Here is a 13,311-nt window from a genome sequence, read left to right on the forward strand (position 1 = left end):
TCATTCATCACATTTCTATAATCCCATGTAATATGCTGTCTTATATGTAATGCATTACTTGTCTAGACTGTAATCTGCCTAACAGAAAGGGGTCTGTTGTACTTGGTGTCTCTAATATTAGTCACAAGCCTAATATTAGTTCATATGAGGCACAAAGTAGGTCCTCAATAAATGTTAACTGAATTGGACTGAATTTAAAATTTGTATTCTCTCCAAAATTTGCCCAAGCAGAGAGGTGACTAAGAATTTGGGTTTCAAATGTTATATCCATATGTATCATACATCTGAAATCAAAGCAAGTTGTGTGTGGGAGGAAGAGGAGGCAATTCTTGGTTTGACAGATTTTTATTTCAGTGAGATTTTGAGCAACTGTGTAGTCCATACATCCGCAGGCTGTTCGAACCCTCTTCTGTTCTGAATGTGTTATTTTTCTGTAATGACATCCATTTGATGTACTTTTGCCCTACTAATATTTGCTTTTTTATGCCAGTAAATAAATATAAACTATCTGTCTTTATCCAGTTTATGTTAATTGCTAGTGGCAAAAGCAAGCAATAAAAATAACACAGCACCTAACATGACTTCTTTACATTTTGTTTTTGACTAAAACTTGAGAGGAGAATCATATTTTTTGTGACAAAATTTAGATCTGCCCGTTTTGCTCTAGAAAAGCTGACTTGATTAAAAAGAAAATACAAAATGGCAGAAATCTTAGTAAAATTTATATGAACAGAAAAATAGGGATGGGAGAATATGTGAAATTCTTAATGGACTTGCAGGGAAGTGGGAAGATGTATCCTATTTTCTGAGGCATTCTTAAGAGCCACAAAAATTGAACTTCACTTCATGAGATGTCAAGAAAATGTTGAAGGGCAATTCAATATGTTGCGTACATGGTGGTCCAGTTCCTGGGAGTGTCACTTATCTCACAAGGTAGGAAAGAGTTGTATTGTACTCTGTATCCTGGAGAGAGGATAAGCATATACTGTGCTGCCTTCTTCTTAAGGGGTATTTTTTTTTGTTTTAGTTTTTGTTTATTATTAAGTACATTTAGTCAAATTCTGGTTTAATATGCTAATCCCACTACTCATGAATTTATAATCAATATATTTTTAAACGACAGCACAATAGGAAATTATTATTATTTCAAGAACTCCAAATGCATATAAACACATTTGTCCTTTTACCATTTGATCTAGTTTAAAGATACCTATGTAAGGGCTAAAAATTATCTGACTATAAAACGAATATACTTAATATTTTTGTTAAGTTGGTATGTGTGACTTCTCTTAGCATAAGATTAGAGTGACATAAACATTGTGAATGAATTTATAATCATTTATACTTGTTGGAACGTTAACAGTGATGAATAGCACTAACAGTGGGCAAAAATGGATCAAGTATTACATTCAGTTGCATTAGTTTAAATTTTTACTTTTTTTTTTTTTAAGATTTTTATTTATTTATTTATTTGACAGAGAGAGAGATAGCGAGAGAGGGAACACAAACAGGGGGAGTGGGAGAGGGAGAAGCAGGCTTCCCGCGGAGCAGGGAGCCCGATGTGGGGCTCGATCCCAGGACCCTGGGATCATGACGGGAACCGAAGGCAGACGCTTAACGACTGAGCCACCCAGGCGCCCCTAAATTTTTACTTTTGTAATCACTTTCACTGATGCAGTTTTAAACCATTCCAGTTTTGACAAGTTATTCAAGTTAGTCGTTAATTTCTTCTCATCAGAAAATTTCCTTTATCCTACAAACACAAGTTTTCAATTGTAATTATCCTAAGACCAGAAACTCAACATGGCTTACTGCAGTAAGATAATGCCAACAAAATCATTATCCAACAGAGCTACTGCACTTTGCTGCAGACTTTAATTGCAGCTCCATAAGACCTTAAAATTTTAACAATGGAAAGTCCAGTTTCTCCCTTGGAATGTGGTAGAGGCAGAACAGCAGTATTTCTTTAATTATTAAAGCTACTTTGCTGCAGAATGTTTTAAACAATCTCTAAAATGGTATTTGAAGGACATGGTGAGAACATGTTATAAACCTACACTAAAATAGCACAATTTACTTTAAATCAGAGTAAGAGATTTACTTTTGTGTTCTTAGAATAGCAACATACCTTTCAAAATACAGTTTTTAGAGATATAGGCAATATATGTAAGAATGACAGAAGTCAATTACCATATGGCACACACAGCTAAAAGCAAAGTTGTACAATTAAGTAGATTTATGAATTTTTACATACAGATCTTCATAAGTACTCATGAAAAAATCAGCATTCATACAATTTTAGCTAAAAATACTAACATACTTTCATAAGTATATGTGCTTTTTACAAAGGGCTAGCATTTTAGGACATAATTTTATTATTTTATATATTTTGCATACTTAAAATACACTGAAACAGAATACAAATATTCAGAGAAGTGCATTTCAACTCTGTAGGGTAGGTTTTGCAAAAAATGGCAGTTTGTAATTTCCTAAATGGCAAAATGGAATAAAAACAAAACAAAAAAGGCAGAGCTATTAAGCTCAATGTATCCTGCTCATATGTGGTTAGAAAAGAACTTTTTAATTATATTTAATCAAGCAATAGTTACAATAGAATGAATATAAATTCTTTGTATCTTGCTTTGTTCCAAAAAACAAGTTAAGATGGGGTGAAGGATAAATACGTCGTACTGCACCAAGATGAAGCCCTCTGTAAGTTGAGTTTCAAACTCTTCAAAATCCCACTAGGAAACTTATCCTACTTCTAAGTCATATGTTTAAAGAGTTAAAGTAAATGCACCCATTATGTTGACTCTTATTTATTTTGCAAAACATCATTACAAAGACTCATTTTACATGCAAATTGCAATGCTATAAATCATTGAACTGCACAGATAAAGCCAATGTCGTTAATTAACAAATGTGTTTTATAGTTACAAAATTAACTGTTTCACATTAAATTACATAAAATGAAAAGATTCCAAAACCAATCAATCACTGGCTTTTCATATTTTGACTTGGGGCTATCTGGGAATAATCTTTCACTCTGCAAAATAAGTTCACAATGGAACATTTTTAGGAAGTATGGCAGAAAAACTGGGCAACCATACTCAGCCTTTGAAGATAACTAACTAGAGAAATTCTCCTATTTACTGCATTAGGATGACTTCTAAATGATGAATTATTCTGATCTACTCAAAAATACTTATACAAAAATTATATGTGACAGCAGCTTTATATTACAAATAAATAAATTTGACAAAAATATGGGTAATAATGTTTTTCTGAGACCGGTAAAATTTTGTACTCATTGAAATTTAAGGCAACTGAACACACTTGTAAAAAAAAAAAAATCAGGTTTCTCTGTATTAGTCAGAAACGTCATTGTTAAACTTTAACAAAGACCAAACATTTTGCATAAATCTACGGAGTAAGAAGGCAGCCCCCATCAGCAGGTAGCACACCAAAAATGTTTGGTTTCAATAATACAGTTTGGGAGAACTACCTCTACAAAGTCTATTCGTGCTGATGCTCCTGATGCTGCCATTTCTGGTGCCCGAAAAGCTGCTGCCTCCACATCCTCTGTTGTAGGTGTCACTCACTGTATAGTCTCAGGCGATTGGGCAAGGGGCACACTCTGGATCTTCAGATGCTAAGATGAGAAAAATCAATTTCAATGCCCAAAAGATGGAACTCCTAAGGCAGAAGGTGACTAAAATAATTACCAATTGGTCTACAGTAGAGGGAAGTGGAATGTTTGTTTGTTTTAATGCAATTCCATAGAAATAGATTTTAAACAAGATTTTTGTAAGAAGGTACAGCTCTAGGATTAGGAAGAATATCAGATAAGATAGAAACAAAATTAAACTGAGTGGAATTGGACCAGATAACTCAAAACATGCATACTTCCTGAAAGGAGAAAGCAAAACATTCACATAAAGATCATTGAGTGATATTTTCTCAAAAAATAACCTGTAAACTTTCATTTCCAAGATTATGTCTACACATTTAAATTAACTCTCTACAATAACAAGCATTATTGATGCATGCCGTTTAAGGAAAATACGAATGCACCCCAATCAGTATTTTACGCCGAATTTCAGCGTCCTTTTTTCTCTCTGCAAATAACAGATTTTACTTATTTATTTTTTAAAATTTATCCATTCATCCCAGAGAAAGAGAGCAAGAGCATGTGTGAGTGAGAGTGGGGTTGGGGAGGGGCAGAGGGAAAGGGAAGGAGAGAGAGAATTCTCAGACTCCCTGCTCAGCTGGGTGTCCTACATGGGGCTCCATCGCATGACCCATGACCCAGAGATCACAACCATGAAATCAGGATCTGAGCTGAAAACAAGAGTCAGATGCTCAACCGACTGAGCTACCCAGGCACTCCTAGACTTTATGCATGTCCTCTGTAACATAAAATTTTCTTTTCAAATATATCAGTTCCCATTATACATAGAATAATTCAGCTTAATCTGTATAATGTTTGAAAAAAGCTCTTATATGAGAAAATATCACTGAAAGAAACCAGTGAGAGATATATATGGAAGAAGACATGCTGTAGAAGACTACATTTTATAAAATGAATCTTGACTGGAAGAATGTTTTGGGTTGTAGAAAATAATCATTCCTCCCATTTTTTAAATTAAATATTTAAACAGCAGCTTTTGCCCAGCATGTTTTAATAAAAATATATGTAATTTGTATCTTGAATCATATTTAAAAAAAGACCATTGACTTGAATGCAAAATGATAAATGCACATATTAGAACAAAATAATTTACAAAATATTTACCATCTCTGGAAACACAGCAGTAGCACAGATTAATATACCATGGCTATTTTGAATTAAATCAGTAAAGTAACCATCTTTTTTATTTAAAAAATGGCATTTTTATGACAGTCATTTATACAGCTTGTGCACCTGAATCCCTTATATTTGATATACTGTAAAGGGACAAATGATCACAAATTATAATGATAGATTCTTATCGAACATAATTTTTCAGCAGGAGCCATCCTGAATCAATTAATCATGCTATTACTCTGTTTTAATTTTGTTTTCCAGTTTTTCCAGAAAAGCCACTAATCACATTTCACTTAATGACTTATACATATTTTATTTACAATTTTTGATGTACTACATTTTTTTCAAATTAATTAAATGCTTTACTAACATATAATGATTTAAAAATTGGATATGCTTAAAAAAGCAAATTATGGCATCTCAGATAAATGCAATTATGGTTATACATAATATTAAATGATAATTGAATACCTTAGCTACAATAGAAATTTCTCTTTGCTCCATCTAAAAATACTTCTATATTTTCAATTAAAAAATAAAAATATAATTTTACATTACAATATTTTTACATACAACTGAATTTAGTGTACATTAATCTTAAAGCATTTTCACAGAAGGCAAGAAATAGAGTCCTCAAATCCATATAATTATTAATTATATTAGAAAAACTTGGCAAATGCTCTAAAAGTTGAACAATTCCAGGCTTATAATAGGTAGATTAGGAATGCACATAAACTATTTGAATAAAAATTACCTATCTGCATGTTTAATTGACAGGCAATACATACACAGATTCTTTGTGAGGATATTTTGTCTCATAGATTTTTCTAGAATTTCAGTTTCATTTATTTATTTTTTGGCATAATATTAAGTAGTTATTTAAAAGAGGTGTTTATTTACAAATTGACATAGCTATTTCACATCATATCTTAACTCTTCCAATGTATATTTATTAAGTCCATAGTCTTAACTTTAGTGATGTAAGGAAAATAACAGCATATGCAAATATTACAAAAGTATTATATTTTATATATTCTACTGTATCTTATAAATTAGATGTAGATAATACTATGTAGCTCAAGTTCAAGCTCAAGTTGATTGTGCACTTTGTGTACTTCTCTTGGATAATTTGAAATATGCAATTGGATACCTGTCAGAATCAAAACAATTAAATCTTAGTGTTTTGTCTCAGATCTCTCTGCCTTATCATTTGACCTTCTCAAAGGGCATATAGATTACTCAAGAATGAATTTGTCTAACAGAACAATAATATAGCAGTCAGTATTCTCATTCCACTATTAAGCCAGCCAAAATTCAACAACACCCGAAAGCTTAAAGTACTACAGCATATAATTTGCCTTTGAAGATTGGGCACAAGTACAAATCATTTTTTAAACATCAAAGGTGATCAATAGAGACATCTTTAGAATGGCAAGCAACATTTTATTCTTTAAATACATTGGATAAATTTTCCCAATCTATGTGTCATTTGCAGCATAAGTTTATTAAAACTCAAGGAATAAAGAATATGCTTTTACTACAAAATGTAGTCACTTGACGAATAAGAAAACTGTATACATATTATTTGTATATGAAAGGTTGAACTAAATAAAATGCAATTGTGTGCAAGCTAAATCAACTCTTTTTGTTTTTGTCTTGTTGTTTTAATTTTTTAAATTTAAATTCAATTAATTAACATATAATGTATTATTAGTTTCAGAGGTAGAGGTCAGTGATTCATCAGTCTCATATAACCAGTGATCATTCAACTTTTGAGACTCCTTTGTTCTAAAATATACCTTATAACATTTCAAAATATTTTATTGATACACCAAGGTATTTCAAAAGAGTTTAATAAATAAGTGGAGGGGTGTTTTATCTATGGCCTCCAACTCACTACAGAAGGTGTGTATTAAGAGCTATAAAAGGGAGGGAGTGACAGGATTTTGTTTGGGGAATTCAAGAAATAATATGAAGAGATGATCTATGATCTGAGTCTTTATTTTTCAATAGGTGACAGTGAAAAAGAAGACATTCCAGGCATAGGGAATTGCATGCATAAATATATTAAAACTTTAAAGCAAATAACTTACAAATGGTGAGATATTCTTTTATAAGGGAGCTTAATATGGAGAGAGTTGTTGGAATATGAAGCCATTTATCATATGTCCTTATACATTTATTTCTTTACCCCATTCTTTTTGTTCAACCTAAAAATATATTTCTTCACCTATTCAGGTCAAATTCTTCTGCACTTGATCCCAGACCCTACCAACATTTTCTAGGAAGGATCTGGATTCTTAAGTTTTCTTCTCTTTCTTCTTCAGTGCGGTTCTCTCTACGGGCTCCTTACTCTTGGACTATGTGCAAACTACGACTGCTACCTCTTCTCCTACCCATAACATATATACTTTATGCCTAGCTCAAGTTAACATTTATTTCTTGTTCACTGAACTCAAATTTATTGAGCAGCTACTTTGTGCCAGGCAATGTACTCAACAATAGAGAGCAAGATGAGTTGGTCTCTGTCTTTCTTTCTCTTTTTCTGAAAAAGGCAGTCTATCTTACTTCCTCACCAAACATTCAGTCATCAACCCACTGCTCTCCAGATTTATTGCCCCTCCGATTTAATGATACTGCCTTGCTCTTAGGAAGCTTTTAGTAGTGCTAGTGGTTAGTCATGCCAGTTTTGGTGACATAGAGAGCAATCTAGAAATGACTCCCACATCTGCTGCTGTCTGCTGACCTGAAACTAGTTATTTGACTTCCGTTGAGTGATTATTTTCTTAATCTATAAAACAGACACAGTCACACTTATCTTAGCTTACTGAGCAAAGCTCAAGATGAAATATAATGCACACTTTATAGCTCTCTACCCAGTGCCTGGCACATAAAAGTTCAAGGAACTGTTGTTAGGTATCGGCATCCAAAAATCTTTCTAATTCCAAATCCAACTAACATTTCTCAGTCTTTATCTTCTTTAGGAGCTCTTTGCTTTCTTTGCCTATAGATTATTCCCTTCATCAAAGCTTTTCCTTAAATTCTACGACAAGGCACTCTTCTGCTTCATCTCGCATGTTAACATCTCCTTCATGAGCTCATTCTCTGCCTGTTCTGTAAATACTGGTTTTCTGTTCTAAGTCCATTGCTCTCATCAGTCAATACACAAGGATCTGCTCCCATAATATATGTACTAATGATGCCCAAATCTAGACTTCCAGCCCAATTTTCTTTGAGCTTCAGATTCCTATATTTAACGGTAATCTAGGTATAGAATTAAACCTTCCCAAATTGAATTCACTGTTTCCCCTTTAAACCAGCTGCTCTCTCTGGATTTTTTTTTTAAACGTTCATTTACCTTCACTGATTTACATTAATTATTCTGCAGAACATGGTGATTTCTTACCTGGATTATTACAACAGCCTGTTAATCCATTCCCTCTTCCTGAAATCCATATTCCACATGGTTACCAAAGGAAATTTAATCACATCACCCCCTTATGAAATGAACAGTCTCCCTTGTCCTCTAAATTCGTATGTTGAAGTTTTATCCCTAAGACGTCAGAATGTGACTGTATTTGGAAATAAGGTCTTTAAAGAGATAATTAAGTTAAAATGAGGTCACTAGGGTGGACCTTAACCCAATACAACTTGTGTCTTTATAAGAAGTGATTAGGATATAGATTCACAGAGGGAAGCCCATGTGAAGACACAGGCAAAAGACAGTTATCCACAAATCAAGGAGTGAGACCTCAGAATAAACCAATTCTGCTGGAACTTTGATTTTGGGTTGCTAGTGTTCAGAATTGTGAGAAAATAAATTTCTGTTGTTTAAGACACTCTGTAATACTTCATTATGGTAGCCCAGCAAATGAATATACTACCCTGTGTATATTTCCTTAACAGTTGTTCAAAGTACCTGGGACCAAATCTCAACATAACAAGCCTCCATAGAGCTACCATACCTTCCTATTTAGTTCCCTTTCTGACCACCTTGTGTCATCACGCTATGCTTCAACAACGCTCCACTGCTTATAGTTCTCTGTACACGCTGTATTCTTTACCTTTGTACCTCTGCTACTACCTTCCTTTTCACCTGGCTGATTTCTACACAGTCCTCACCTTAGTCATTATTTTTCCAGGAAGCCATCCTTTACCCTAATTTGATTTTTAAGTAATGCACAAAGAAAAGTTGTAAAACATAGACACAAAGAAGAAGAGGGGAAATCACTATAACCTTTAACCCTAATATGATCATTATAACTCTTTAATGCTTTTCCTTCTAGCCAGTTACACAATTGAGATTTTTACACAATTGAGATTTTAGTGTACAAGCAATTTCGCATTCCATGTTTATTTGATTTGATATTATTCTTTGAGCATTTTTCTATTATTTAAAAAACACATAATTTTAATGACTCATATATTTTACTATGTTGGTTTACCTTGATTAATCTAATCATTCTTCCACAACTAGAAATTCAGAAGTTTTCATTGATTGCCCATTGAATTTTATGTTATGATTCCCAAACTTTTAATTCTAGACTTCTCTCCAGGTCTTTGCATCTGTGTATCAGTTGGACCTCATTGCCAGAGCATTTTACCAAAATGAAACTCAGTATTTCTACCTATTACCATTCCCACCTTTCCCATATCTCCCAAACTTCTTCTGTACCTGTTTATCACAGTAATTCACCCAAATCTCCCAAACTAGCAGCCAGTGGGTCATCCTGTTCTTTCTATCAGCCTTTCCTAGTTCAAATTCAATCATTTACTAAAGTGTTTTGACTCTGTCTCCTAAGTATATCTGTGTCTTTCCTCTTCACTCCACTGTCATTGATTTAAACTGGGTCACATGATCTCTAGGCAATTGAAATGGTCCCTAAATCGACCCCTCAGTCTACAGACTCTTCAATTCTATCTTCCTCAAATTTGCTTCATAACTTTCACCATAACTGTTAAAGTTGCAAATCTGATCATGTCACCCTATAGCTTAATTTTCTTCACTGAAAACCGTATTTTAACTGAGATGTTGAGTAAATAAGTGACTTATTTACTGAGATGTTGCCTTTTTTTATTTTACAAATATTTTGGAATTCCAAATGTGTTTTTTGCTTCCATGAGAATTAATTTTGAAAGGCTCTTAATGACTCTACTGACTTCAGATTTTGCTTGAGATTGACTTCAGTAAATTGTCCTGCATGTGCCAAATTTAAAAACAAACAAACGAACCCATGTTCCAACCATTTCTATGGCACTGTAATAGGTGTTTTATACACACATACACACACATATATATTATATATTTATATGTTATTCAGTCCTTTTTATAACCCTCTGAGGAAATCAGTCTGACTTTTCCATTTCATATGAGTGCTTCTTAAAGAATGATATTGTGACTGTTTACATAAATAACTGTGTGCCTGACTCCATCCTTAAACTGGGAACTTGGAAAAACATACTATAAAAACTAAAAACTGTTAAACAATTTAAATATCTTCACGGTAGGTTCAAGGTAGAAAGAATATTAAAAGAGGAAGAGGAGATGGAAAAATAAGGAACTTGTATAAAATCATAACCAGAACTGAATAAAATTATTTTTTCATTTCTAAATTCCTTTGGCATGGAAACATATGATAATTCTGTGGAGTTCTCTATAATCGAGACTTTACTAAAGTAGTTTATTTAAACCAGTGTCCCAAAGGGCCTGAGAAAAAATGTGACTTAGTACTCCTACTGTGAGTTTAAATATATATATAAACTTCTTAAGGTTTAGTCAATTTGCAAATGTTGGAAAAACAATAAACATATTGCTAAAAACATTATTACCCTAAGAATAACTCATTAAATCACAAGCAGTAATCAATAGAAGTCACATTCATCATTTCAAACATGAAACTTAATGGAGCCTTGATGGTAAGCAATAATTACCAAAGAAGCACTACAGCAGAATTGATATTCAGCACTAACAAATTAATTTTGAAGCTAATTGAAAAGAAAATTTGCTTTGAACAACACCACTATATTCTTATAATTTTTTATTATTTTTTTAAGAATGTTCTGATGCATTCATTATACGGGACACTTAGTTCTATATATGTTCTTAAGGAAGGATTATAGTAAGAAGTTTTGTAAAAAAGAAATAGTAAGATAGTGGGAGGGGAAGAATGAAGGGGGAAATCAGAGGGGGAGACGAACCATGCGAGACTACGGACTCAATGAAACAAACTGAGGGTTCTAGAGGGGATGGAGGTGGGGGCATGGGTTAGCCTGGTGATGGGTATTAAAGAGGATACGTATTGAATGGAGCACTGGGTGTTATACGCAAACAATGAATCATGGAACACTACATCAAAAACTAATGATGTAATGTATGGTGATTAACATAACATAATAAAAAAAAAAAAAGAAAGAAAGACAGAAATGGTAAGTAACCCTGAGAATCAATGAAAGTCTATGTCTCTGAGGAGTGTGGATGCCATCAGATCCTAACCTCTAACACTTATTTAAATTTACTTAGGAAGAATTAAAAGATATACCTTTCTAATATCTAGCCTGCTGCTGTGTGTCACACATTGCTGGTTCTCCACATTCTCTCCAGTTTTTGCTTCACTTTGTGAAAATTAGGGAAACCTCACTAAAATGGGGTAAGTAGGATAGAGGGGGAGGAAACAGGGGGGTACCACTTTTGACATCAATTATGGGAAGAACTGTCAATTACAAGACCCCAACAGAAGAATCATCAACTGGAAAAAATCACCAATTGCACTGCCCCTCTCCCTGGAAGGAAAGATGTACTTTGCATCTCCTATAAGAAACTGACTACCAGGGTGCCTGGTTGGCTCAGTCAGTTGAGTGTCCAGCTCTTGGTTTCAGCTCAGGTCATGATCTCATGGGTCGTGGTGAGATGGAGCCCCATGTTGGGCTCCACGCTCAGCAGGGAGTCTGCTTGAGGATTCTCACCCTCTGCCCCACCCCCATGCACACATTCTCTCTTTCTCTCTCAAATAAATATATAAATCTTAAAAAAAAAAAAAAGAAATTGACTACCATAATCACCCTGGACTTAGGCTTTTTGCTAATGGACTCATGCTCAAAACAACCCTTTCCAAATTCACCCCTTTTCTCCATAAATAATATTCTTTGCCTTTGTTGGACTTGCCTATAGTTTCGCCATACTTGCAGTTCCTGAATTGAAATCCTCTGTTAATCTCAGATAAACCCATTTTTACTGGTAAAATTTTTGTTTTGTTTTGTTTTGTTGTTTTGTTTTGTTTTTCCTTGGTTAACAACATCCAGAACCTACAGTTGTCCCAGCTCTGGAAGAGCAGCTCTGTCTTCCTTGAAAAACCATATCTCCCATAAAAAACATTTAATTTTAATAGAGAGGAAGTAAGGAAAACACTACACTTTCATTTTCTCCTATTATTTTCTTTTTTTTCAGAGGCAGTGACTCAAAAAATTGTTTAAAACACAACAAATCTACTTTTTCTATTAGACTGGTCATCCACCTGGGCTCTTTCATTCCAAAATTTGAGGGTTAAAAATAATAATAGACCTAAAGCAAAAACATCTTGTTGAATTTAGCTTGGGTTTCATTCTTTTGCCATTTGAGAATTTGTTATCTTACAACTACAAATCTACTCATGATGAAAAAGTTAGATGAAGTACATTTAGGCAAAGTTTTCCTTTCCAAACATTCTATCTACCACTAAATATTCTTTTCTACCTGGCAGTAACACCTAAGAGCTATGTCTTCACTCATTATTGCTGGTGAATCTAAAGTTATCCTGGTCACAGGCTGATTTTCTGGTCACTCTTGAAGCAACTGGTATTTTGTCAGTAGCTCTGTCTCTGTCATTTATATAAAGGGAACTCTCTTTGGTGACACTTATTCTGATGCTCTTGAGGACCTTAATTCCTTGGCTATTGGAATCTGGTGGCTATTAGTGTTGACTCCAAAAAGTTCACTATAGCTCCATTCCATCCACTACTCTTAGTTCCTCGTTTGACAATTAGTGCCCGACACACTGCAGGTATTTAATGAGTATTTGCTGAATATTGGACAGATGTTTTGCAGGTGGTCAAATGACATCTCAACTAGGATAATAGGAGGTAAGTACTTGCATTGGTGCTTAGGTAATCCTTTTCAGGTAAGGGAAGTTATTTTCTAAAGGTTTGTTGGGGCTAGAGAGGAAGTAGTTCCTCTCTGCTAGGATGTTCTCAGGAGAATAACTAGAATCACCTCATTTTTATACTTTTGGTCTATACTTATTCTGTCCCTAATGACTAACTGCAGCAAGTAACTCTGGTTGCAAACAGATCCTGAAAGATTCTCAAGAACCATCTTATTTTTATGCCCTCATGTTCCTCTTCACTAGACAAAATAGTCAACTTCCCTTGGACAGCAATGGTTGCCATATATTTATTAGCAAGTATCAGCCTGCACGTATTTTATTTATTAGACTAAATATTCAGGTTTCCCTAACATATGATATGGTATT

The 13,311-nt window shown here is 33.9% G+C and overlaps 1 protein-coding gene across 2 annotated transcripts in view; it reads right to left on the reverse strand.

Moving 5' to 3' along the window:
• Nucleotides 1-13,311, reverse strand: part of LRRC7 (leucine rich repeat containing 7) — a 959,434-nt gene that overhangs the window by 209,911 nt on the left and 736,212 nt on the right. The window contains exon 9 of one of the 2 annotated variants that reach the window (XM_064588987.1): nucleotides 2,804-3,652. The exons of the other annotated variant lie outside the window; for it this stretch is intronic. Within the exon in view, the coding sequence (XP_064445057.1) occupies nucleotides 3,646-3,652 (7 nt within the window). The 3' untranslated portion in view covers nucleotides 2,804-3,645. Of the gene's footprint in view, nucleotides 1-2,803; nucleotides 3,653-13,311 lie in introns of those variants that run through there. 2 annotated transcript variants of the gene reach the window in all.

The sequence above is a fragment of the Mirounga angustirostris genome, unplaced genomic scaffold, assembly GCF_029215605.1.
Source record: "Mirounga angustirostris isolate CCGP_5_RB_7025 unplaced genomic scaffold, mMirAng1.0.hap1 SCAF_4, whole genome shotgun sequence".
NCBI lineage: Eukaryota > Metazoa > Chordata > Mammalia > Carnivora > Phocidae > Mirounga > Mirounga angustirostris.